Source organism: Pongo abelii, chromosome 5 (assembly GCF_028885655.2).
Source record: "Pongo abelii isolate AG06213 chromosome 5, NHGRI_mPonAbe1-v2.0_pri, whole genome shotgun sequence".
Taxonomy (NCBI): Eukaryota; Metazoa; Chordata; class Mammalia; order Primates; family Hominidae; genus Pongo; species Pongo abelii.
Window position 1 is genome coordinate 111,527,403 of NC_071990.2, and position 26,677 is coordinate 111,554,079.

Below are 26,677 nucleotides of genomic sequence, written 5' to 3' on the forward strand. Positions count from 1 at the left end.
GTAACTTCTGCATTTTGTTCCACCAGTCTTTCCTACACTTTTATAACTAACTGTGCATGAAATTCCTCTCTGAATTATCTCCAGTGGTTTCTGTTTTCCTGACTAGACATTGACTGATACAGTCATACATATGTAGATGTCATGATCTGAAAATTCGTATGTTGAAGTCTTACCCACCATCAATGCGATGATATTGGAAGATGGGTCTTTTGGAGGTAATTAGAGTTAGATGAGGTCCTGAGGGTGGGGCCTTTGTATGGGATTAGTGCCCTTATGATGAGAGACACACCAGAGAGCTTGCTGTCTCTCCACATCTGTGCATACAAAGAAATGGTCCTGTGAGCACACAGTGAGATGGCAGTCACTTACAAGTCAAGAGAAAAAGCCCTGGAATAAAACCTACCTTGCTGTCACATTTATGTTGGACTTCCCAGCCTCAAGAGCTGTAAGAAATACATTTCTTGTTTAAGCTGACCAGATTATGGTATTTTTTGAATAGCAGCTCAAGCTGACAAAGATAGTGGGCAATAAAAATGTAAAGAAATGCCTCAAGATTCATATGTTGAAATCTCAACCCTCAGAATGCAATCATATATGGAGATGAGATCTTCAAATGGTGATTAAGTTAAAATGAGGTCATTGGAGTGGAGCCCTAGTCCAATATGACTGATGGCCTTAAAAGAAGAGGGAAAGATACCAGCCAGAGGTGTGTATGCACAAATAGATGACCATGTTAAAAGACAGCAGGAGGGCAACCAACTGTTAGCCTGAGAAGTGTCAGAGGAAACCTACCGTGCTGGCACCATGATCTGGAGCTTTCAGCCTTCAGAACTGTGAAGAAATCATTTCTCTTGGTTAAGCCACTCAGTCTGTGGTATTTTGCTATGATCACCTTAGCAAACTAACAGAATATAAAAGTAAAGTCAAGAAAGTGTTGCCAGGCGTGGTGTCTCCCACCTGTGTAATCCCAGTACTTCAAGAGGCCAAGACTGGTGGATTGCATGAGCTCAGGAGTTTGAGACTAGCCTGAGCAACATGGTGAAATCCTGTCAAAAAATACAAATCCTACAAAAAATACAAAAATTAGCTGGACATGATGGCAGGTGCCTGCAGTCCTAGCTATTCGGGAGGTTGAGGTGGGAGAATCGCTTGAGCCCAGGAGGTGGAAGTTGCAGTGAGCCCACTGCATTCCAGCCTGGGGGATAGAGCCAGGCCTTGTCTCAAAAAAGGAAAGAAAGAAGGTATCAAATGTTAACTAAGAGGAAAAATTTTAATGGCAGTAGAAAAATGGGCTGAGGAAAAAGAAAAAAGAGACAAAATAAGAAATAAGAGAAAGGCTCAAGAAATGTCTTCCTCCTTTTTCTCCATAAACTCCTATATACGTTATTTTCTTTTATAAAGGAAGAAAAGTTTTTGGCTTTATTTTTTCTTTGTTAATGGAAAGACCAAGTGAAGAACTAAGCAATTACCCAGGGAACTAAACTCATATAAAAAATCAATAATGCAGGTTAAATCCCTCCTTTTTTTCCCCTTTGGCAATGTTTTTTAAACTCACAACATCTATATAACTGCCTTCTTTTACTTTCCTCTGCAGATAATGCTAATGTTTCACCAATCCAAATGCAGGATATAAGACATACCTAACAGCAACATCTCAAGAGCAACAAAAAAAATAATGAACTTATGATGAAACCACAGTAAGGAAAAACCCAAAACCTATGGGAAACTGACTGTAAATCTGAAATGCATTCTTCCACAGATAAGATGATGACATAATTTGCAGTTGAAGTGTCCAGGATATTAATGTTTTTGAAAGACTATGGTTTGAAGTAGAGTTGGGAAAAATGTATAGTAAAACAAAAGAGTAAAATCTTCATATAAATTATTTTTTTAAAGGCAAGAATACTTACAAACATTTTTACAATGGCAACAAATCCAGATGGTACTTAAAGTCAGTTTCCTGGATGATCTGCCAACTGAAAAAGTTTGCAGTGGGTTAAAAACTCACAGCCTCTCTGGGCTGTAAAGGAGACTTACAGAGAGAATTTGGTAAATTTGGGAAAAATAAGAATACCAGACTAGAAAGCTCACTCTTGGACCCTGGCAGGTGTGTGTCCCTTATCTGAACCAAACACAAGCACAACTGTCTGCACATTCAAGCCTTCTTGGCTCAAGGTTCTGGGAAGCAAGACATCATTTTTGTAGCTCTGATTTTTTATGGTTTAACTGTGAAGGCAAGCATTTTTTGAGAGGGCATTTCTGAAGAAGACTTGTTTTTAGAGCTATGACTCTCATAAAAGGGGAAAAAATATCAGAAATAGAATCTGCAAGTAGCTTTGTCAAAAGAAATGCATTCTCACATGCCCCTTCTTTGGGGAAGCCGTGGAGGGGGGCACTGGCGCAGACAGAAATAGGTGAACTCCGGGAGGCTGAGGCAGGAGAATGGTGTGAACCCAGGAGGCGGAGCTTGCAGTGAGCCGAGATCGCGCCACTGCACTCCAGCCTGGGCGACAGAGTGAGGCTCCATCTCAAAAAAAAAAAAGAAAGAAAAGAAATAGGTGAACTCCCTCTGGCATGCATGGTAGGGGGTGGTGGGGAAAGGTTGACAATCAACTACATAGAAAAACAAATGTTGAAAAATATTTTGCAGCAATAAGAAAGCAGTTTTTAAAACTGAGAATTTTCATCTTAGTTTTTATTTCTTTTATAACACATTTGCTTTAAAATTTTCTTACAAAATTTATTAAAAAGGCATACAAACAACATATGGGAGATGAGAATAAGATTCCTCTAATACAAAGGCATTAGGGTAAATAATATTTCAGGTGCTAGACAGCACGCATGGCACATTTATTCACCAAGACCAGAATCCCTGGGGGTAGTCGCTTCTGTTTTTTCCAGCCCACTATTATTAGTTGTGGCAAGTAATTTGCTTGAATTGCTTTCATTCTCTGACTCCAGTTTTGCAGCCTCCTCCCAAGTAGTTGCTAGCCGTTTCCCAAGGGTTTCTGGAAGCTTTAGTGTTAACACTCCACTCAGGAGGGCCATAGTCCCAACAAACAACTAGAAGGAATTAAAAATAATGATAAGTGACACATCAAGAAAGGAACGCACGCTTCGGAGAACAGAATTTCCTAACTGTTTTCAGAGGGTAATGGAATTGAATTTGACATAACAGTTGTCACTGTGATTACTCGGTGAGACCTTGGTTACTTGTGCTGGACTTCGAGTTCTTTTCCTCATCAATGAGGCTTAATGTCATCACTCACTCATTCATTCCTTTATGACCCACCGTGGAGTGCCTCCTCAATTGCCAGCTACTGCCTGCCTTATTAGTCCTGAAGGTGCTGTCCTAGGAGCTGTGGTCAGAAAGAAAAAAGACCCTTGCCCCATCTTTCCAGACCCCAGAGTCTTGTGGAGGAGACAAGCAACTGAGCCCTGGGTCAGGACATGCCAAGCAGGGACTGTCTTAGTCAATCTTGTCCCTGCCCCAATAATCAGTACACTATCAGAGTTCAGTAAATGATAGGGAATGAATGAATGAAAACAGGTTTCAATCAACCAGAATCTACGGAATTTGGGGGAAGCTAAACAAAGGCAGTGAAAACAAATTGCTACTTTACGGGGCAGGGATCCATATAATTTCCTATACAGTTCGGTGTGATTTCTTTATTTTCCAGATTTTGACACATAAAAGGCAGCCTTTTAGACTAGCGCCAAGGCGTTTGCTTTTAAAAATGCAGGTCACATTAAAAATTAAAGTCTGCATATCTATTCTCTGTTCATCATCATGAAGATGCTGGGTGGTTTTTATTAACAGAGCTAAATCTCTATACAATCCGTAAAAACACAATCTGTCCTTACTTAATTTAAACTCCTTTAGCAAAATGTATTTGCTGGAAAGACCCTATAAAAATAAATTAAGGTATGGCTTTTCTGATAAATCTACACACTTGGTATGTTTATAGCCTCTGAGAATGAGAATCATAAAATACATAGAGCAAGTGTGAAGTGATGCCAGATCACATCCATAACAGACGAGACCCGGGAAGGCAGTTTTTTATTTTGTTTTGCAGAGCACTGATAACCTAATTCTTAGAAATATATGAAATATATGAGTAAGCTTAACCCAGATGCAGTAGCAGAATTTCAAGTGACATTCCAAAGGAATTTTAAAGACGTTTTCTGGTCTCTCAAGACACGGCAAGTATATCCAGCGATCTAGAAACCCCAGAAGAGCCCTAAGTCAGGGTCTGAAAAACACTGAGTAAGTCTAAAAGCAAAATAGAATCAAATGGAAGATGCAGAACAGAATGGAATTTTTCTTCTTAGCTTGGTAGTAAGACTAGTCAGGCAGGAAACAAATCATACCTCTCCACCTCCTCCTCACTCCTGCTCCCCTGACCAGCTCCCCACAACCCCCCAGACCCCAAACCAAACTTCGAAATAAGTCCCCCCTTTCCCACCCCTCCCTCCTCCTGGCCAGGCGGGTCCTTTCACGCTCTCCAGACCCCATCGCCTCTCACCTCCTCCTCAGAGATCTCCCTCCATCCATCGTCCAACCTCCTTCTCACATATTTTTTATCTTTTCCTTTCTGCTGGCTATTTTCCCTTGGCAAAAAGAAAAGCTCTCAAAGGGCCGGGCATGGTGGCTCATGCCTATAACCCCAGCATTTCGGGAGGCTTGAGGTGGGTGGATCACCTGAGGTCAGGAGTTCGAGACCAGCCTGGCCAACATGGAGAAACTCTGTCTCTACTAAAATTACAAAAGTAGCCGGGCGAGGTGGCACATGCCTGTAATCCCAGCTACTTGGGAGGCTGAGGCACGAGAATTGCTTGAACCCAGGAGGCAGAGGTTGCAGTGAGCCAAGATTGTGCCACTGAACTCCAGCCTGGGGGACAAGAGTGAAACTCCGTTTCAAAAAAAAAAAAGTTCTCAAAGGCTGGGTGCAGTGGCTTACATTTATAATCCCAGCACTTTGGGAGGCTAAGGCTGGTGGATCACGTGAGGTCAGGATTTCGAGACCAGCCTGGGCAATATGGTGAAACTCTCTATGAAAAATATAAAAATTAGCCAGGTGTGGTGGCACATGCCTGTGGTCCCAGCTACTTGGGAGGCTGAGGTGGGAGAATCGCTTGAGCCCAGGAGGCAGAGGTTGCATTGAGCCAAGATTGCACCACTGCACTCCAACCTCAGTGACAGAGTGAGACCCAGTCTCAAAAAAAAAAAGGAAAGAAAGAAAGAAAAAGAAATGTTCTTGACCCTTTCATAATCTCCATACCCACATTGCCTGGGTACTTGCCACCTGCTACCTGTGTGGCTTTGGGCAAGTTACTTAACCTGTCTGCTCCTCAGAGTCCTTTTCTGTAAAATGGATGAAAGGATAGTATCTGTCACAAACGACTGTTGAGAGGATGAAATTAAATATTACGCAAAAGGCACTTAGAACAGTGCCTGGCTGCAGTAAGTAGCCAATACATGTAAGCTCTCATTACTGCATATATATATATGTATATATATTCTTAGCTTGGTAGTAAGACTAGTCAGGCAGTTGGGTTCAAGCGATTCTCCTGCCTCAGCCTCCCGAGTAGCTGGGACTACAGGCACGCACCACCACGGCCGGCTAATATTTGTATTTTTAGTAGAGATGGGGTGTCGCCATATTGGCCAGGCTGGTCCCAAACCCCTGGCCTCCCAAAATGTGGGATTACAGGTGTGAGCCACTGCGCCTGCCCTACTGCTATTATATATTGAAAAGCAAGATGTTTCTTAATGTTCCATCATTACTGCTGTTGTATCTTTTAAATCACCATACCTGGCATTTCCCCACTCCAGCCCTTCTCTTCGGGGCTGGTGATGGTTTGCTCTCCTGCCCTTCCCACCAGTCTGGGCGTCTCTCAAGACAGGCTATTTCTTTCATCTGCTCCTTAGCACCTAGCAGGGTGGCTAGTTCAAAACCAACACTCAGTCAACAATTGCCAAATGAGTTAATGAGCACACAAAAAGCTAATTACGTGTCCACCTTTTTTAGATTACTAGAAAATAATGGTTAATAATAAAAGCATCAGAACGAGTGATTTTTCATGTGCCTCTTTTCAAAAGAGAAAATATAAACATCTTCCAGATCAGAGTTTTCATTTCTCAAAATGAAAACACTGGCTCCCCAGGCAGTTTGACATCCATAAACAAGTTTAATGGGAAATTTGATTCTTTTTTTTGACTCTTTACCAACAATAGGTAATACTCCTTAGATCCAAAGGAAGCACATTCACAGACTACTTCCACAAATATACACCACACCCTGTGGCCAGAGGCTGTCTTAGAGAAGGGACGGGCCACTCAGGGCCAGGCTGGACAAGGAGCTGACTGTTCTGTGCTCGCTTTTGTATAGATTGTTTGTTGGACCTTGTGTAAAAGGCAAGGGAGCGTGGTATTTGGGTTCAAATCCCAGCTCTGTCACCTTTAAGGTGTGTGACCCTGGGCTAATAATTACTTTCTGTCCATCAGTCGCCTCATCTGTAAAATGAAGAGAACAACCGTATCTGCATTATATGAAGACTAATTTTTGTAAAGCATTTTCCAAAAGAGCTTGTTTAGGCAGGGCATGGTGGTTTATGCCTATAATCCCAGCACGTTGGGAGGCCGAGATGGGCAGATCACCTGAGGTCAGGAATTCGAGACCAGCTTGGCCAACATAGTGAAATCCCGTCTCTACTAAAAAATATTTAAAAAATTAGCCAGCCTTGGTGGCGCACGCCTGTAGTCCCAGCTTCTTGGGAGGCTGAGGCAGGAGAATTGCTTGAACCCGGGAGGTGGAGGTTGCAGTGAGCTGGGATCAGACCACTGCACTCCTGCCTGGTCGACAGAGCAAGATTCTGTCTCAGAAGAATAATAAAAATAAAAGGAGCTTGTTTAAATATCTGTTAAATAAAATTAGAGATCCCTTCTGAGTCCGTAGTCCTTAATTGAGCCTTACAGATATCCATTAAAAATATATTTATTTGGTTTTATTTCTGGTAATTACCTTTTATAAATTTACCTATTTTATATTTGCATGTTTCAACTTATTATTTTAATAAACACTTTTTCATTTTATCTTTTTTGAAAAAAATAATAAGGAAAACAAGTGCTAGCACAAAGGAGATTCTTCTAGAAAAGTTCATGACCTAAAAAGCATGGCAGACTCCTCCAAAACACCTCCCACACAGCCCATATGGTTTCTAACCTCAGAGTCAGCCTGAGAAAGTGGCTGGGATCTAACACCCCAATGGCACATCCAAGCGCTTTACTGAGCACCTGCTCCGGGGACGTGGGAGACACTCATGCCAAGCCAGCGATTCCCAAAGAGCCGTATGTGTACCTGCTGTGTGTACAAGGCAACTCCAGGGGATACCAAGCACTGTTTTATTACTTGTGAGATTATGTTAGTGTCTTTTAGAAAAACACATAATTAGTATAACACCCATGACCTCACTGATACTATTGTTTAGGACAAAGCTAATTTCCAAAAGTCAATCTATTTGATTTAAAATAGTAGGTGAATGACAGCATGGGTGGCACACAAGCTGAGGGAAACTCTTGGCTAAGCCCAGCTGTAGGGATGCAAAATGTCCTGCTCTGCAAAGCACAACAGGCTGACTGGGGTGACAAAGACACAAGCGCAAATAATAAAGCCACACTGCGACAGCAACTGAAAGAGGCACCCGCTAAATGCTGTACAGACATGCTTGAGAAAAGGAGAGGTGGGGTCACTAGATCTGGCTGGCCTCCTGGAAAGCAGATACCTGGAAGGCTACCTAACAGATACATGAGAGAGGAGCGCTGTCTTTGGAGGGGCCGTTTGGGCAGTGGCATGGAAGGGGAGGAGGTGGGGTGAGGACAGGGAGGAGAGGGGAAGGCTTGCAGTGGGGCTGAGTGTGGAGAGGAGGGGAAGCTGCATGAGGAACAGAACAGGGGAGCTGGGCAGGGGGTCAATGGGGAAAGGCCCTGGATATCAGCTGAGTTTGGACTTTTATTCTGAAGCTGATGGGGGCACTGGGTCATGGCCATGGTGCCTTCTATGCTATCCAGACAGGGTGGGGGATGAAGCGCAAGGAGAAGACTGGGAGGCACTGGAGCCAGGCATGCAGGGGTGGTTTTGAAGGAGAATGTGAGGATTTGGTGATGAAAGAACAGGATGAATAAGAAGCCGATGCCACAGTGTCATGCTTGAAGTCACTGACCTATCCTTAACCAAAGTGGGAGACAGGTGTCACTGGCCAGTTCTACTTGGGAGACATTGAGTTTGCGGTGAGACATCCAGGGAGAATGTCCATGAGGCTGGAGGAAACCCGCGCCTGCAGCCGGGAGGAGAGGTGATGCGTGCAGAGGGCGGGGAGGAGGCCGGGAGGGAATCCTGCAGCCTGAGTCTAAGGGGCAATCAGAAAAGAGAAAGGAGGCACTGGAGGGGACGGAGAGGGAGGAGCTGCAGGCTGGCAAATCACACCTGCCCTCCACCCATCCCACATCTTCTTCCTGAGCAGAAGAGTCCACTAAAGCCAGGTGCAGCAGAGCTCACGTGCCTTCCCAGCCTCTCAGCCCCTACCTGAGGATCTGCAAACTAAGTGTCCCTGCTCTCACTCTTTGAAGCCAGGCAAATGGCTCACACTGCTGGAGCCCCTCAGGTTCAGGTCAACTGAGAACCATGGGTTCCTAACGCTCTCCATTAGGCACCACAGAATCTTTTTGGAGCAGGCAGCCCACAGAATTCGCCTTGCCCAGCAGGCATTCAGTGGGAACACAGAAGCAAGGCCGGGCCAGGGCGTGGGGGCAGATGCCCTGAGGAGGACAGAGACCAGAGCTCTCCCTTCCCCAGGCCTGGCTTCCAGGGAAGGGTTAGGACACGCCCTTTTGTGGCAAGCAGAGTTGTAATGAACAGCTCAGCAGTGGTGGACGGCCACCAATGGCCAATCGCACAGCAGCCACCACCCTACTCACCGACTGGCCAGCTGTTGGTAATGGGGTTGTTTCTACAAACCCCATTAGGAAATGATGTACTGGCTTTCAATAAATAACAATAGAGAAGTTGCTAATAGGCAATTAGAAACTGCCTCCATGCCCCCTTGGGAAGGGTCTGCAAACTGAAGCACACCTGTGGTATGAAGATCCAAACGCTGCTGAGGTCCACAGAGAACGGTGCCAGGATGCTGGCCAGGCGACACACCATGCTGCCGCTTCCCACAGCCAGCGACCTGGAAACAGAGGAGAGAGGCCGAGACAAGTAAGGCACAAGTGACCTGGGGATTGAGGGACCTACTTCCTGCAGCTCCTTTCCCACCCTCCCCAATGAGGATAAGTGCGGTCAGGCAGCGCATTACAACGTTTCGGTCAACCTCAGCGGCCCCGCGATATTATAATAGCACATTTTTACTCGACTTTTTCTATCTTTCAATATGTTTAGATACACAAATACTTACCATTGTGTTACGACTGCCTGCAGTATTCAGTGCAGTAACATGCTGTGGAGGATCACAGCTGAGGAGGAATAAGCTGTGCCACAGAGCCTGGGTGTGTAGTAGGCTGGGCCATCTAGGTTTGTGTAAGTTCACTCTATGATGTTCTGACAACCACGAAATCACCAAAGGATGCATTTCCCAGAACGTGTGCCCATCATTAAGCAACACATGACCGTAAAAAAAATGTAAGCTTGAAAATAATTTTTCTTAAATTTTTCAAGAATCACAATACCTACATTGTGTGAAACAGTGGGGTATAGAAGCACGCACGTAATTCAAGACAATTCATGACAAAAAAAGGTAGGAGTGTGGAGGTAAGCCATTCTTCATCTGCTGTACAGGTGAGGCCCTTGTGTGTATTGATCCAGCCTAACATTTAGAATAATAAGGTCTTCTAGAGCAGGAATTTGTTTCAGGTAGGGAGTGGGAATTTGAGAGAACAAAGTATCTGTATACTGTGGACTATTCTGTTTCAACTTTTTAGAGTCAAGGAATATCTTAATGTGCTTTTCTTTAAAGGTTACTTAGAGAAAATGTATAGAATGTTAGTAAGGAAAGACTGTCCTTTTATGTGAGTAAGTACCTCTATAAATTAACGGTGCCTCATCTTTTCTGGTCACACACATTTATAAAGAACTGATAAAAAGTATGGCATTCTTCTGAGAAAGAAATCATACATAAGTAAAGTTTTGCATGCAGTGTTAGGGTGTTTAGGGAGCTCATAGAGTTGGTTAAAGATTTCCTGTATTAAACATTTACATATTGGATTTTTTTGAGGTCATGTACCTGTGGTTGTAAACCAACAACCAAGCCAACAAAGAAAAGATCTTAAAAAATACTATAATATTCATAATTGCAATGCACATTGACATTATTTGACTGGATTGTCACCTTCTTAGCGTATAACATACATTCACTCAGCACATGTGTGTCAAGAGTCTAATACATGCCACTGCATGGATCTGGTCCCATCTGAATTCTGAACTGGGAAAATCTGAAGCTTTTCCTGGCTGAGCAGAAATCCACCTGAGAGGCCAGAAGGGTCCCACAGGACATGACAAAGATATTCTCCCTGATTTAGAGCAGCTTCTTCCCTGGGTCAGCCACAAGGGAACCAAAGCCACAACGCAAGTTGGCAATTATGCTACTTCACTCTCTATTGCATTCAACTAGTCTCCACCATTGTCAGCCTGTAAGTGCTAGAATGTAATCTGTTATTCTGCCTGTCTGCTACTGTACATCCTCACAGGGCTGCCACCTTCACAATATGATCTGAGAAGAGTCCACAAAGCCCTTACCCCAAAATACCTTCTTCCTCTCTGCTACTAAAGCTCTACTGCTAGCAACTCATCCCTCGCTAATGTTAAGCACTGTCTCCCATAAAAATTCTCATGTATTTCACTGGGTGACAGAAAGGGCCAAAAGATGTGGATTTGAGTTCTGATGGGTCACTGACTACCCAGGTGCCTTTGGCCACGACCCTAATCTTGTGTGAATTCCAGTTCCACAACCTGTAAAATGGACAGAAGATGTATTTTTATTAGACTGCGAGAGCGGTCTAATAATAGCACTCTGGGTGACCTAGAGGGGAAGTATGGAGGAAGAAGAAAAACTCTACTCTCAGACAACTGGGCTAATAGACAATTACATAGGGAGTTATTCCTCTGCTATTCTATACCCCTGGTCACATATTAGTCTGATAAACTTTTTTCTTAGATATATATGTGTACCTACTCTATCTATCCATTCTTCCATCCCTCCATCCATCCATCCGCCCATCCATCTAGATATCCATTAATCTATCTACAGCCAACACAAATGTATTTACCCATCCTGGTCCACAGGGCTGCCTGCCCTAGCATTTCAGCAGGCAGGTGTGTGGGCGTGGAAAATTCCTAGGGAAGGATTTATGCTATCTCTTGACTAATGGATTTTCTAGGTCCTACATCCCTCCTGCTTGTGGAGACAAGGAGGAGGCATCTCTGGGCTGGTGTTATATGGACTTATCTCTACAGAAAGTCACTTGCCTTTCACACTTGTAACACATGACAAATAATGTACTCCTAAAAGGGATGAACCCACTAGCTAAGCAGTTAGATTTTTTAAAAAGTTTCCTGTGAAAAACCTTAATATCTTGTTTGTTTATTTGTTGCCATTAAGATTGGGTCTTTAATAGGCTAAGAAATCATGCAAGCTCACTAACAAATTTTTTTCCTTAGAAAATGAAAACTTCCGTTGATAAAGCAGGTGTTAGGAAAATGCCACTTGGAGGATTTAAGGGAGGACTGCAGATAGGAAACTATTACAGAATTTCGCAGAGGGAGATCTGTGGGACAAGCATCTCTTGCCAGCAGTGTGACCCTAATCACTATTTACACTTTAAAATACAGGCTCATTTTGCAAAAAAAAAGAGTCAAAAAGTCTGATGGGCCGGGCGCAGTGGCTCACACCTGTAATCCTAGCGCTTTGGGAGGCCAAGGAGGGTGGATCACTTGAGGTCAGGGGTTTGAGACCAGCCTGGCCAACATGGTGAAACCCTGTCTCTACTAAAAATACAAAAATTAGCTGGGCATGGTGGTGCACACTTGTAATCCCAGCTACTCAGGAGGCTGAGGCAGGAGAATCACTTGAACCTGGGAGGTAGAGGTTGCAGTGAGCCAAGATCACACCATTTCACTCCAGCCTGGGCAACAGAGTGAGACTCTGTCTCAAAAAAAATAAAATAAAATCCAATGGAGAATCAGAGAAAGGATCCCTTCCCTTTATAGCTGGGGTCCCAGCTGTGTGTCTTGCGCCAGGTACTTGATCTCCCTGGTCTCAGCTGTCTTATCTGGACATGAGGGCTGCAACAAGAAGTGTGGTTTACAAAGGATGTACTGTTAAGGCCTGGAAGTTCTGCTGCAGCCCCCTGGAGCAAGAAGGCAGGAGCACTGGGGGGATTCCAGGTACTCAGCAGAGCTTCCACAAAGGACCTCTGTCCTCTTCACCACATAAAGAGTTTCCAAGTAAAATGTGTTTGGAAAAGCTTTTTAAAAGCTTGAAAGTCCCCGAGGTTCCCAGATCAGTGGGAATCACATCAGACATTCCCAAAGAGGGGGGGAGGTGGCAACTCAGAGTCACCTGCAGACTTGTTAAAAATCCCGAGTCTCGGCTGGGCACGGTGGCTCACGCTTGTAATCCCAACACTTTGGGAGGCCAAGGCTGGTGGATCACGAGGTCAGGAGTTCGAGACCAGCCTGACCAACATGGTGACACCCCGTCTCTACTAAAAATACAAAACTTAGCCAGGTGTAGTGGCGTGCACGTGTAATCCCAGCTACTCGGGAGGCTGAGGCAAGAGAATTGCTTGAACCCAGGAGGCAGAGCTTGCAGTGAACCGAGATCACCCCACTGCACTCCAGCCTGGGCAACAGAATGAGACTCTATCTCGAAAAAAGAAAAAAAAATCCCCAGTGTCATTCTTGAATTGATCCAGCAGGTCTGGTGTAAGGACCCAAGACTGGTATTTTTTATGAAATGCCTCAATGACTCTGACGAGCTGCCAGCTTTGAGAACCTCCAGATGAGGTAATCTCAGGGAGCCAATGATTACTGATGTTATGGGCTGAGTTGTGCCTCCCAAAGTTCAAGTGTTGAAGTCTGAACCCCTAGTACTTTATGATGTAATGGCATTTGTAGATAAGGTCTTTAAAGAGGGGATTAAGTTAAAATGAGGCTGTTAGGGTGGGGCCGTAATCCAATATGGCTGGTGTCTTATACAAAGAGGGAGGGACATCAGCGGTGCACACAGAGGTAAGACCCCTTGAGGACATAGCAAGAGGGCACCACCTGAAGACTACGGAGCGAGGCCTCAGGAGAATCCAAACCTGCCATCACCTTGTTCTTGGACTTCCAGCCTCCAGTACTGTGAGAAAATAAATTTCTATTGTTTAAGCCACCCAGCCTGTGGTATTTTGTTACAGCAGCCCACGCAGACTAACACAATTGGCATCAGAACATCAAGAGACACATCCTGAGAAATTAGCTTTGAGTCAATACAGAGACTCAGTGGAAGTCTATGGTACTTGAAACTTAAAATGTTTTTGGAATAATAGAGTGTTATTTCAAAATAATTTGTTTAATATCCTCGCTAATATGGTACAAAGCCTCAGACTCAAAATGAGTATCATTTTCCCATCTCAGAGATCCAGGTAACTTCTATGAAAAAGAAGCATTTACATGTGAAGGCCAAATACAATGAAATGACACACAAGTGAAAGATAACAGGAAAACAACCAGAAAATAATTCATCCTTACCTTACAATGGTTGGATACAGCTCAGCTGTATAAAGATAAATGAGGCCAAATGCTGCCCCGATGGCAAATTTTCCAACCATAGCTGTCACCACAACCAAAATATAATGTTTCTGAAAAAAATTTAGCAGAATAAATCATCACAAGTAGTATTTTTAAAGGAAAATAGAAAATCTTTAAAATCATTACTTAAAACATTCTAATTCCTTCAATATTTTTTCAGAACAATGAAGAGACTTATTTTTCTGTTTGAATGTATTAAACTCTACTCACAGTCTGAGAAAGCTTTCCATCTTTACGAAATGTAGAGGAAAGTTTCAGTGTGTCTCTCCTCCCCATCCACTTTGGAGGGTTTGAACTGTGATAAAAGCCAGTTGGGAAGACTGTTTTGGAAGGAGACACGCCCAGATAGTGCTGGTGGCACCAAGAATTTCCCCACTCCTTCTGGGACTGATCCAGCAGAATGAATCAAGAAGCCACACAAACAAATTGTGGACCAGGCCCAATGCCTCACACCTGTAATCCCAGCACTTTAGGAGGCTGAGGCAGGAGAATCACTTTTAGGCCAAGAGTTTTAGACCAGCCAGGGCAACATAGCAAGACCCCATTTCCACAGAAAAACAAAAAAATTAGCTCTGTGTGATGGTATATGCCTGTGGTCCCAGCTACTGGAGAAGCTAAGGCAGGAGGATCATTTGAGCCCAGGAGTTCGAGATTACGGAGAGCTATAATCACACCACTGCACTTCAGCTTGGGTGACAGAGTGAGATCTTGTCTCTATTTAATCTATTTACTTTTCTTAAAAAAAACAAACAAAACAAATTGTGCCCTTTGTGGCAGTAATCCCTGGCTTATAAATTATCTTCAGAAAATAATTTGAAAGTGGTAACTGAACTATTAATACAGACTTTTTGTTCATTTGTTTGTTTGTTTGCAGCTGATACATTCCTCAATGGCAAAACCTTTATCTCCACCTCGGTTTTTATTCTCCCTAATGTGTTCCACTTCCAAAGGTAACTAATAAAGACACCCTATATTCCGAAATCTCCCTCCTCCCCCATCTGCCAGCTGGATGCTGAGGCCCAGGGTGGCCTTGGGGCTGATGTGTTAAGGACGGCAGTGCCTCTGTGAGCCTGCATCCCTGAATGTCTCCATGGACCCAGACACCCACTCACCACTCCCACTTTGGCCAACTAGGTACAAATACATGGAACTTTCTATGAGCAGGTAACAAACATCCTTTATGTTAAGTCACTGAGACTCTGGGATGCCTCTATTAAAGAGCTAATGTCACCTTAATTACAATTGTAAATTAAATTAATTAACAATTGTTAATTAAATTAGTATTTGTATTGTGTTGACATTATCACTTGGGGAAAAATTTATTGGAGGGGAGAGATTTGTGGTTGTGGGTTAATGCTCTATTTCTATAAATCTCCATCAGCCTCTTTCTCATCTTCCCTGTTAGTGTAGAACTCAAAGGTTCTGGTGTTCCCCAACTCCTCACCAACTTAAAGGCAGCTGCCATCTACTCAACTACCATCACTGCAAACTACTTTTTTAAAGATGTGGATGAAGTTCTCTCAAATTGGCAGAGACCTCCTTGTCCTGAGTAGTTTTATTGCATTCAATTCGTTGTGTATCAATCACCTGGAAACTTTGTTACATAAAATATTTGGCTCACTGATCCTAATCATTAAGTAAAGTGCTATTATAAAAGGAAGACACTCGTTAGCTTAAATTAAATTTCAAACGATATGCAAAACTTAAAATGCTTTGCTCTAAATGTTGATATACTATTGCTTAATGATTATATAATCACAGGAGAACATGTAAATAAAATATTTTAAGTACTGTTATAGTGACATTTTGCAAATCAAGAATTAAAATACAGGTCTGAAAACATCTTTTTTTGGGAAGAGGGGAAGCACTTCTGGATTTTGCGGGGATGCAGTTTGCCAAAATATGGGAATGTGAAAGTCATTTCAGGAATTTCTGGGTAGTGTTTCTCACTAAGAAACGGTTTTTAAAAACAAGTTCCTCGGGGTGTTTATGCACACCAGACATTGGAAACTACTAATCTCCTGCAATGAAAAACAGTGCACTGAAACTCTAACAGTCTTGAATATCTGACTCATATCCTTCAGATATCTCCATGGCTGCCTCCCTCATTCAGGTTTCTGATTACATATCACCTCCTCTGAGAGGCACACCATCCTCGACCACCCTAGACAAAAGAGTACACACGGGTGCCATATGCCCTCTCGTTACACTTACGGAAACTTGATGCACTGTGTGTTCCCAGCACCTGGCACATACAAGATGGTGGATAAATGTTTGTTGAATGAATAAATGAGTTGAATGTTCAGTAAGATGATGCTGGAAGGTGTGATCGACTTTCCTCAAACAAGATTATTGCGTTTACAAAATACAACACTGGTCGTCTCCGGGAATTAGGATTATGAACTTTTTATTTTTTATTTTTTGAGATGAGGTCTCACTCTGTCATCCAGGCTGGAGTACAGTGGCAGTGATCAGAGCTCACTGCAGCCTTGAACTCCTGAACACAAGCCATCCTCCTACCCTCAGCCTCTTGAGTTGCTGGGATTATGAGTGTGAGTCATTGCACCCAGGTTAGGCATTTTTTTTTACGCTTTTCTCCTTAAATTTTCTAAAATGAACATATATTACTTATATAACAGAAAAAGAATGTTTTAAAGAAAACATATTTTTAAATATTATATACTCTGTCCAAATCATACTCTGAATTGACCTTCATACTTAACTGTAATAAGCTAAATTCTTCCCATCAAACTGTCACAGTATAACTAACAATTCCCTAAATAAAACATAAGATAACTCACCTGAGGGATCACCATAACAACACCACAGGCCAGTGCACTGCAGAAAAGAGAGTAGGCCAGGACCGTTCTCCTCCCGACCTTGTCCATGGCGATGCACACGAAGGTGTAGGCGGGAATTTCCACTACACCTGTCATTGAGCAAGCAGCCCTCTATAAGTCTAGGCACCCGACTGCAAAAGGGGACCCCGCCTTCTAACCCACTACCCAAAAGGCATGAGCAGCCCTCTCCTCACTTCCGGGGCCTTTAGAGACTCTCTAAGAATTGCTACGAGGCAGCCAGCCCCGCCACTTTTAAACTCACTACAGTGAAGATGAGCGTTTCCTGTGAAATGCTCTAACGCTCATAATCCGCCTGGCACCTGCAAATGGCACAAAGCCAGAGCCCAAATTCCCACCAGCCCCAAACCGTCTCAGGAGATAAAAACTTGTTCAAAAATTTCACAGCAGAGAACTATTGAGCAGAAGCACCCGTCTGCAAGACTACTAGCGAAAAATCCAAAACGGTAGATAATATAAAACCATGTGTGTTTGTCTTTGGAAACATTTTTGTATTTATGAGATTGCCCAGTTTTTTGACAATTTATGTCTTTGGCAAAAGCAAAAAACTATGTCATGAAGATCTAAACTTCTAGCCTTCCTAAGCTTCTGCATCCCCACTCCATCCCACCTACCACTGGCCACTCTGTTCTAGGGATACTGCACCATCGCAAATTGTCATAGAGAATGAGTTTGAAGTCAAGAGAGGCCCTTTCTATAAACTTGTTAGTTTGCTTCAAAAAAAAGAGTGAATCTTTTTTTCTTAAAACGACTTCTTTCATAATTCCTGCTGAGCTATAACAAACAAAAACAGATGTGTCTGCTGAGGAAATCAGAAAAAATAACCAGATGTGCCATCAGAGCACTTTAATGAGATGGCACGATGTCTACGTATAAAAATTTAGAAGTAAGATGTTTTGAGGATAATATAAAATACAGGCAGCCTACACAGAAATAAGCAGGAGTGAAGACTAGATGGATAAAAAGAGGTTTCTAATATTTCTCTCATGTTTTAGTTTAAATTTGGTTTACACTAGGAGTCACATCTCAAGCTATCTAAAGTGATTTAACCTGCCATTAAAATGAAAGAAGTACGACAACATAAATTAGAGTTGCATGTATTTAAAAGTTATTTTACCAACTAAAATTTATAAATTAAGGACACCTGAAGGTTGAGAGATGCCAGATAGCCAAGGCATATTAAATTTTAAAAGGGAAGCAACTTACAAAGAACAATATATAGTGAGTGATCTCATTTATATTAAAATATAAAACATTTATATGCACAAATATATGGAAATGCATAGAAACAGATCTGATCAGCATAGGAATTTTGACCTGCTCCATTTTCGACCAGGGCCGGTTCACCCCTCCTTAGGCAACCTGGTGGTTCCCCGCTCTCAGAAGGTCACCATACTGATACTGAACTTAGTGTGGACACCTGATCAGCATAGAGTACTACAGCCCAGAACTCCTGGGCTCAAGCAATCCTCCCTCTTCAGCCTCCCGACTATCTGGGACTACAGGCACATGCCACCATGTCCGGCACAAATGCATAGGAATAGATCCGAAAGGTCACAACCCAAACATTATAGAAGTTACCCCTGGGAAGAGCTCTGGGCTGGGGATGGGTGTGAAGAAGGTGAGCAAGGAGAGAAGGCAGAAAGGGAGAGACTAAATTCTTCTGATGCATTTTTTTCAAATAGAAAATACAAGGAGTTTTCAAAAAGGTCATGGACGGTGGGGTGCTGTGGCTCATGCCTGTAATCCCAGCACTTTGGGAGGCCAAGGCGGGTGGATCACCTGATGTCAGGAGTTCGAAACCAGCCTGGCCAACATGGTGAAACCCCGTCTCTACTAAAATACAAAAATTAGCTGGGCATGGTGGCATGTGCCCGTAATACCATTTATTCAGGAGGCTGAAACAGGAGAATCGCTTGAACCCGGGAGGCGGATATTGCAGTGAGCTGAGATCACACCACTGCACTCCAGCCTGGGCAACAGAGCAAGACTCCGTTTCAAAAAAAAAAAAGTTAATGGAAAGTGCATATTATGAAAAAACTATGCACGTGTTTTCAGATTTTTTCTGCACTAAAAGAAATTTGTACTAACTTCTTAGAACGTGTCTGAAGAGGAGCTAGTTTGAGGCACTAAGAAGAATAAGATATCAGTTTGAAAAGAGCTCCCATTAGAGCAACATGAATTCTGCTAAAATTGAAGCAAGAACAAACATCAAATCTATGGTGAAGCTTGGGTGGAAGAAAGGTGAAATCATTGATGCTTTATGAAAAGTTTATGGGCACAATGACCCAAATAAATCAGCAGTTTACAAATGGATAACTCATTTTAAGAAAGGATGAGATGATATTGAAGATGAAGACCACAGTGGCAGAGCATCCACACCGAGGAAAAAAATACATCTTGTTTATGCCCTAATTGACAAAGACTGAGATTAACAGCAAGAGCAATAGCCAATACCATAGATATCTCAATTAGTCTGGCTTACAGAATTCTGACTGAAAAATTAAAGTTGAGCAAACTTTCCACTCAACGGGTGCCAAAACAGTTGTGCCCAGATCAGCTGCAGAGAAGGGCAGAACTTCCCATGGAAATTTCAAACAAGTGGGATAAAGGTCCTGAAGGATTTCTTTGGAAAATTGTAACAGGAGATGAAACACAGTTTTACCAGTGTGATCCTGAAGACAAAGCCCAGCCAAAGCAATGGCTACCAAGGGGGGCCATGGTCCTGTCAAAGCAAAAGTGGACCAGTCGAGAGCAAAGGTCATGGCAACGTTTGTTGAGGATGCCCAAGGCATTTTGCTTGTTAGCTTTCTAGAGGGCCAAAGAATGAAAATATCTACTTATGATGAGAGTGTTTTGAGAGAGTTAACCAAAGCTTTTGTAGAAAAATGCCTGGGAAACATCACCAGAGAGTCCTTCTCCTCCATGACAATGGGCATGCTCATTCCTCTCATCAAACAAGGGCAATTTTGCAAGAGTTTTGGTGGGAAATCACTAGGCAGCCACCTTAACAGTTCTCATGGTGGCTCATTCTGACTTCTTTCTGTTTCCTAATCTTAAAAAATCTGTACATGGCACCCATTTTTCTTCAGTTAATAGTGTAAATAAGACTGCATTGACATGACTACATTCTCAGGACCCTCAGTTCTTTAGGGATGGAATAAATGGTTGATGTCTTACAAAAGTGTCTTGACCTTGATGGCAATCATGTTGAGAAAGTTTATGTTTTAAATTTTTGTCTTTTAATTCCATTTTTCCATGAACTGGTTGAAGTCCCCTCATATGTACATGTGTTACAACATAATGCTAAGAGATATCATAATAATATGGTTGGCAGTATCGTTCCTGGTTTTAAAGGGCCTATTAAAAACATACTCTTTTTCTCAAATTCACACAGAAACACACACACACACACACAAATGGTAGAAATCTCACTTCACTGCCAAATTTAAATATACTGTAACTACTTACCCAGTAGGAAGAGGTTTAAGTATTCATTGCCTCCTAAATTAACAGAATTCAAGGAAAAGGAGTAGAATCCCAAACTTCCCGTGAACCAGATTAGCCAAACGGTAAGCGTCCTTGTCGCAATGCTCCAGTTATAAAACAGATATGATAGGTTGTGCTTCTGAACTTCAGTGGGGCTATTACTAACAGGACCTTGTAGATCCAGTGATAAAAGTTCTGACAGTTTACAGGAGCTTGCCCTGTTCCACTTGGCCATGATGTCAACTATTTTTTGTGCTTCTTCATATCGTCCCTCTGAGAGAAGCCAAAAAGGTGTCTCTGGGAGCACCCAACAGCACAGGATAAAGGGGATAGTCACTGTGGAGAGGATCATCTGGTAAAGCCACCAGGTCCTGACCAAGTATCCTGTCAAAGCCACCAGCAGGGTTCCAGCTGCAAAAAAGGAATGCAAATGGACAGACGCCCATGTCCGAGACTTCATGCCAATGAATTCCATCACATAGACAAACCCCACCACGAGATAGCCACTTGCAACCTGAAAAACAAATAATAGGATCTATATTCAAGGTCACATTTATAACTATTGAAGAGTCTGACCCCATTGCAAATCACATATAGGCAAAAAAGAAAATGACAAAGACTTGCTTTCTGAAACCCCTGTCAGATGTATAAAATGACATTCAATCAGATCTATCTCTTTTTCTTATAGGTCCTTTCATCTTCCCTCATCCTCCCTGCCCCAAATGGCAAAACTTGAGAGATTATTTATGATATAAATGTTAGACATTGCCTTTTGTTTCATCTAAATATTCCATTATAATGTGGATGTATTTCTCTATTCCTTGTAAATGCATACATCAAGTTATCTGTATCCAGGAGGTCCTTATTGTTAAATCCTAATTGCTAAATGGAGACAAAAAATTTACGCTAACTAGTGGTAAGAAAAACTGATTTAATTAAAATTTTATTTTGACAGACAAAGAAAAGTAGACAAATTAAACTGTGCATCAAAGAACACTATCAATGGAGGGAAAAGACAACCTGCAGAACTGGATAAAATATTTGCAAATCAAATATCTGATAAGGGATTTTATGGAGAACTCCTAAAACTCAACAACAGCAAAAACACAAACAATCCAATTAAAAAATGGGCAAAGGCTTTGAATAGACATTTCAGACAGAAGAAATACAAATGTTTACCAATCATTGAGAAATGCAAATCAAAGCTACAAAGAGATAACCCCTCATACACATTAGGGTGGCTAATTAAAAAAAAAATAACAAGTTTTAGCAGGAATGTAGAGAAACTGGGACCCATGTGTAATGTGTGAGAGAAATGTATAATGGTACAGCCTGTAGGAAAAACAATATGATGATTCCTTAAAAAACAATTACAGCATGATCTAGCAATTCCACCTTTGAGTACATACCCAAAGGAATTGAAAGTGGGGTCTGGAAGAGATATTTGTACACGCCTGCTCATAGCATTAGTCACAACAGCTAAAGCATGGAAGCAACCCCCCAAGTGTCTGTCCATAGATGAACAGATAAGAAAAATGTAGTCTATGCATACAATGAATATCATGCTAAGTGAAATAAGCCAGTCACAAAAAGACAAATATCGTATGATTCCACTTTCATGAGGTACCTAGAGTGGCCAAACTCATAGAGACAGGATGTAGAATGGTGGTTGTCAAGGGCTAGGGAGACAGGGAGTAGAGAGTTATTATTCAATGGACAGACTTTCAGTTTTGCAAGATGAAAATGAGTTCTGAAGATGCACAGCGGTGATAATTGCACCACAGTATGAATGCACTTAATATCACTGAACTGAACACTTAAAAATGGTTATGATGGTAAATTTTGTGTTATGTGTACTTTACCACAAGAAGGAAAACTGGGGAAAAACTTTATTTTGGAAATATGCCTACCTTTAATAAAAATTAGATTACAATATGTGATTAGAATATAATATGTGACCATTCTTGGAATAAACAAAGAATGAGTCCAATGATGGGTTTTTTGAGAGGAGGAGAAGAATTTTTTCTACAAAATTATTTCATATTTGACTTCTACAACACAAATCATAAATTTATTTGTACTTCTACAACACAAATAAAAAATTAATTTTTGTAAAATTATTCGAGAGCACCACTCCCCAAAGGCCTCTCTTAATCATTAGATATTTGAATCATACTCTTTCAAAGGCTCATTATGTGATTATCCTTCCAGATGTTAATTTCTTCAAAAGTTAACAGGTTTCTCTGCCAGATCCCAACTGGCCAAAGGTTGTGGGCAGGATTCAGGCAGTGTTCCCGTGTTCCCTCATTGCTTTTAAAGACTTTTTGTAAACACGTGTCCCTTGTAATAACTGCAATTTCTCCTTGCACTGGACAGTCACAAAGATGCCGGCCTACAAGGATATTCCTGCTGTCAGAAAGGGTTGACACTAGCAGGAGGCAGGGAGGTGCTTGATGAGGACTACTGTATTCATAATCAGTTTAATATTTTTGTGACAACAGCTTTTATTTCCCTGTGCAACTTTGTAATGGCAAGACTCAGATTGTCAGGACCCTACATCCAAGAATCCAGAAGTTGCTTTTGGTAAGCACTGCTGTTACATTAACAAAGATTGTGATAACTTTCAAATACTATAAATTTCCCAGTTAAATTAGGCCGTAACATTTGTCCCTGTCAGGTTTTTCAATGCTCATTATTTCTCATGAGTCAGCTACAACTTCCTCTGTCACTGGATTCAGAAAATTCATATACAACTAACTCCAAAACACTCTGTGAATCCACTCACACCCATCCCTTCCACCAATAATACTCCTCACATCTTCTCGGAATCCACCACCTCATAGCAGCCAGAATTCCTGGAATCCCTTTTGTGGATTGCCATTGCCTTTAGGAGATAGAGCAAAATCCTGCCAATCCTACAAAGCCCCACCTAACCACCTTGATCCCTTCAGCCTCATCAATGCGTTTCTCCTCTCTATTCTCCAGACATTCCGGCTTTTCTTTCTCATCTCAGGGCCCTTTCATCCACTTCTATCTTTGCTGGAATGTTCTTCTCTCACCCATCCCTCACAATGAGAAAGCCCTTGACCCTCCAGACCCTGGTGAACCCTCCAGACCCACTGATGTTATGCCCTCACTGTCAACATTTTATTTTTGAAGATGGCTGATCAACATCTTGCCTTTCCTACTAGACTTATTGAGACAGCTGGGTCTGGTTTACTTAGCATTACACTCTGTAGACAGATCAATAAATGCATTGAGTAAATGAATCTGCCTGCATCTCCCATCCACAGAATTCCACCACAAATCCATTCCCCATGAACATCAAAGGAAACAGTCATAGAAAATTAAGGCCACATTTCACAGATGTATTCTATGGGTGTGGCCTTGTTTTCTTGGGTCTAGAAGCCAACGCATGGTATTTTGCAAGACTGAAACAGATATTTTCAGAAATATCCTCTTAAGTCTTCCAAAGGATGACATTTATACTTTCTCAGTACCTGTGCCTTTGTGGAAACTTCAGTCCCACCAGAAGGTTTCTCTCGTGAAATCTCACTCTACAGTCACAGAGTTATGTCCTCAGTGGAAACAGAACTACTGGTTGCTATCTTGTATTTAAAATTCTTTACATTCCTAAATATATGTATTTACTTTTTAGTGAGGTACAACACTTCCAGTCTCCTAGATTTATTTTTATGCATCTTCCTTATCCTTGGCCATCTGTATGGTTTGCTAGAAACCCTTTCTATCCATCAAAAAAGACTCCAAAACTGACCATCTTGTTCTCCGAGGGGGTGCAGAGAGACTGAAGCCCTTTGCTTCTCTCTGGACCCTCAGACCATCCAATCTGCTGCTCTTCATTTAGCAAGATCACAGGCTCCTCCTCCAGATGGAAACTTCCCTCTATTATTCTTGATGTTGTTTGATAGTTGGAAATCTATCTGGAAGCCTCACTGAGCATGGAAACAGCTTCCTCGCTCGCTAGTCCATTTCTAGTAACAGTTACCACTGTAACCAGGTGCTGTACTGCGGTTGTTTATACTTAATCTCACTGAATCCTGAGAATAATAATAATAAACATGGATTCTTTTCTACGGTTTACAGACTACAACCTAAGGTTCAAAGAGGTTAATGAGTGTGCTCAAGATCATACAACTAACAAGCCAATATATGACAAAGCTGGTATTCAAACTCATGCCCTTTCCACTGAACTGCTGTTCCTGGTAACATAAGGACCTAATGCCTTCCTGTTTTCATTCTTCCTGTACATTATACAAGTGACTTTAACCACACACCTTAACTGTCTGTTTGCTCATGTGAACAGGCCCTGACTAGACCAATATAATTACTCAGAAATAAAATAATGTATTAGTAATTGTGACATATGAACCACATGCCCGACACAGAGGCAAACACACTTCTGCCTAGCCAGCAACAATTTTTCACTTTAATGAGTTCCATTCTAAACATAAGGCATTGGTATTCTGTAGACAGACTTCTGCAGTGGAGTGGACAAAGATGAGTCCTTGATCTTGCTCACTAGATCTTAAATGAGCAAAATGATGAGAGTTAAGGTTTCCTGTGAAAATACTGCAGCAGAATTAAACAGGTAAAAAACACAACTCACCATGGCAAGAAAAAAGCGTGCAGCCATGAAGGTGTAATAATCAACTGCAAACGCCGCTGCTATTCCAAACAAAAACATGCCACTGCTTGTGGCCCACAAGACCACCCGGCGTCCTAGCCTGAAAAATAAGAGTCACACAGTGGAAGAGGCAAGGTAGAGTTGTAACAGTTTAAACATCCACTCCAATTCATAAAAGATAGGCGTTACCTATATACCTTGAATAGCTTATGTATTGATTGTTTTTCTTTTATTCATTTTGAGCAAACCATAAGTTCCATAGCTTCTTTAAAAGACCAGCTGTTCAGTGGAGAGGCCTCTACCTGAGCTGCTAATATACGTACCTGATCACTCTGAGTCATCCCCACAGGACCCCTTAACCTGGGATTGGGGGAAGAGAGGGGAGAATTTGTCCTCTCCCTTCCAGGACTTTGGCTCTCTGTGGGATCATCTTCCCTGCCAGGCTGGCTCTGTCCACCAAGGCTATGACAGCTCTTGCCAAGCCCCTCTAAAAACAGAGGACTTGCTACCTTCTTCTTCTAGAATAATGTGCTTACTTGCCCTATCTTTTCATAATTGAAAGAGGCATCTCTTTTTTAAAAAACAAATAATATTTCTGACAGATTTTAAAATTGTGATATAATTCAAATGCCATAAAATTCAACCTTTTAAAGTAGACAATTTGGTGGTTTTTAGTATATTTGCAAGGTTGTGCAACCATCATCATTCTTTAATTCCAGGATACATTCATCACTCCCAAAAGAAACTCTGTGCCCAGAAGCTGCCACCCTCTATTCCCTGCTCCCTCCAGTCTCTGACAACCACTCATCTACCTTCTGTCTCCATAGATTTGCCTGTTCTGGACATTTCCCATAAATGGAGTCAAACAATATGTGGCCTTTTGTGTCTGACTTCTTTTCCCTAGCATTAGGTTTTCCAGCTTCTTCTGTGCTGTAGCATGTATTAGCACTTCATTCCTTTTTTCTCTCTGAGTAGCACCATTATACGGATAAACCACATTTTATCTATTCATCAGTTGATGGCTCATTTTCCTCTTCTTGGCTATTATGAATAACGCTGCTCTGAACATTCATGAACAAGATTTTGTGTGAACTTATATCTTCAATTCTCTTGGGTACATACCTAGTAGTGAAATTCCTGGGTCTTATGGTAACTCTTATGTATAACATTTTGGGGAACTGCCAAACTGGTTTCCAAGATGGCTGCCCCATTTTTCCATTCCCACCAACAATGTATGAGGGTTTTGAGTCTCCACATTCTCCCCACTACTTGTTACTGTCTGCCTTTTTTATTATAGCCAGCCCAATGGCTGTGAAGTAGTATCTGATTGTGGTGTTTATTTACAATTCTCTAATGATTAATGATGTTGAGCATCTTTTCAAGTGTGTATTGGCTATTTGCATATATTCTTTAGAGAAACGTTTATCCAAATTCTTTGCCCATTTTTGAATTAGTCTATTGCTTTTTTAATATTGATTTGTAAGAGCTCTTCATATATTCTGGATACTAGACCCTTATCAGATATATAATATGCAAATATATTCTCCCTATGGGTTGCCTCTGACAAATAGTTTAAGGCAAAAGAATATTGTCTGGAGAGTCCAACCAACAGGTTTGCTTGGTGCAGCAGAGGATATGCAAATAAATAAGAAACCATCGTCTTCACACTTCAGCCTTCTTTGCTCCTTTGCACATTAGTGGAGATTGTTGGCCCCATATATGAATGTTCCCCAATCTAATTTTAGCCCTGAATGCCACCTAAAACTATTTTTACCTATCACTGCTTGACCCTCTCTCCCACCTCAAACATCTTCTCTTTCTGTAGATGAACAGCT

The 26,677-nt window shown here is 41.9% G+C and overlaps 1 protein-coding gene across 1 annotated transcript in view; it reads right to left on the reverse strand.

Annotated features, from left to right (window-relative positions):
* Positions 1–2,677: 2,677 nt before the first annotated feature.
* Positions 2,678–26,677, reverse strand: part of SLC22A16 (solute carrier family 22 member 16) — a 52,283-nt gene continuing 28,283 nt past the window's right edge. Inside the window, exons 3-8 of the mRNA XM_024248703.3 lie at positions 24,825–24,942; positions 20,180–20,711; positions 16,652–16,779; positions 13,791–13,900; positions 9,132–9,231; positions 2,678–3,063 (exon numbers count right to left, since the gene is read on the reverse strand). Coding sequence (XP_024104471.3) covers positions 2,851–3,063; positions 9,132–9,231; positions 13,791–13,900; positions 16,652–16,779; positions 20,180–20,711; positions 24,825–24,942 — 1,201 coding nt within the window. The 3' untranslated portion in view covers positions 2,678–2,850. The remainder of the gene's footprint in view (positions 3,064–9,131; positions 9,232–13,790; positions 13,901–16,651; positions 16,780–20,179; positions 20,712–24,824; positions 24,943–26,677) is intronic.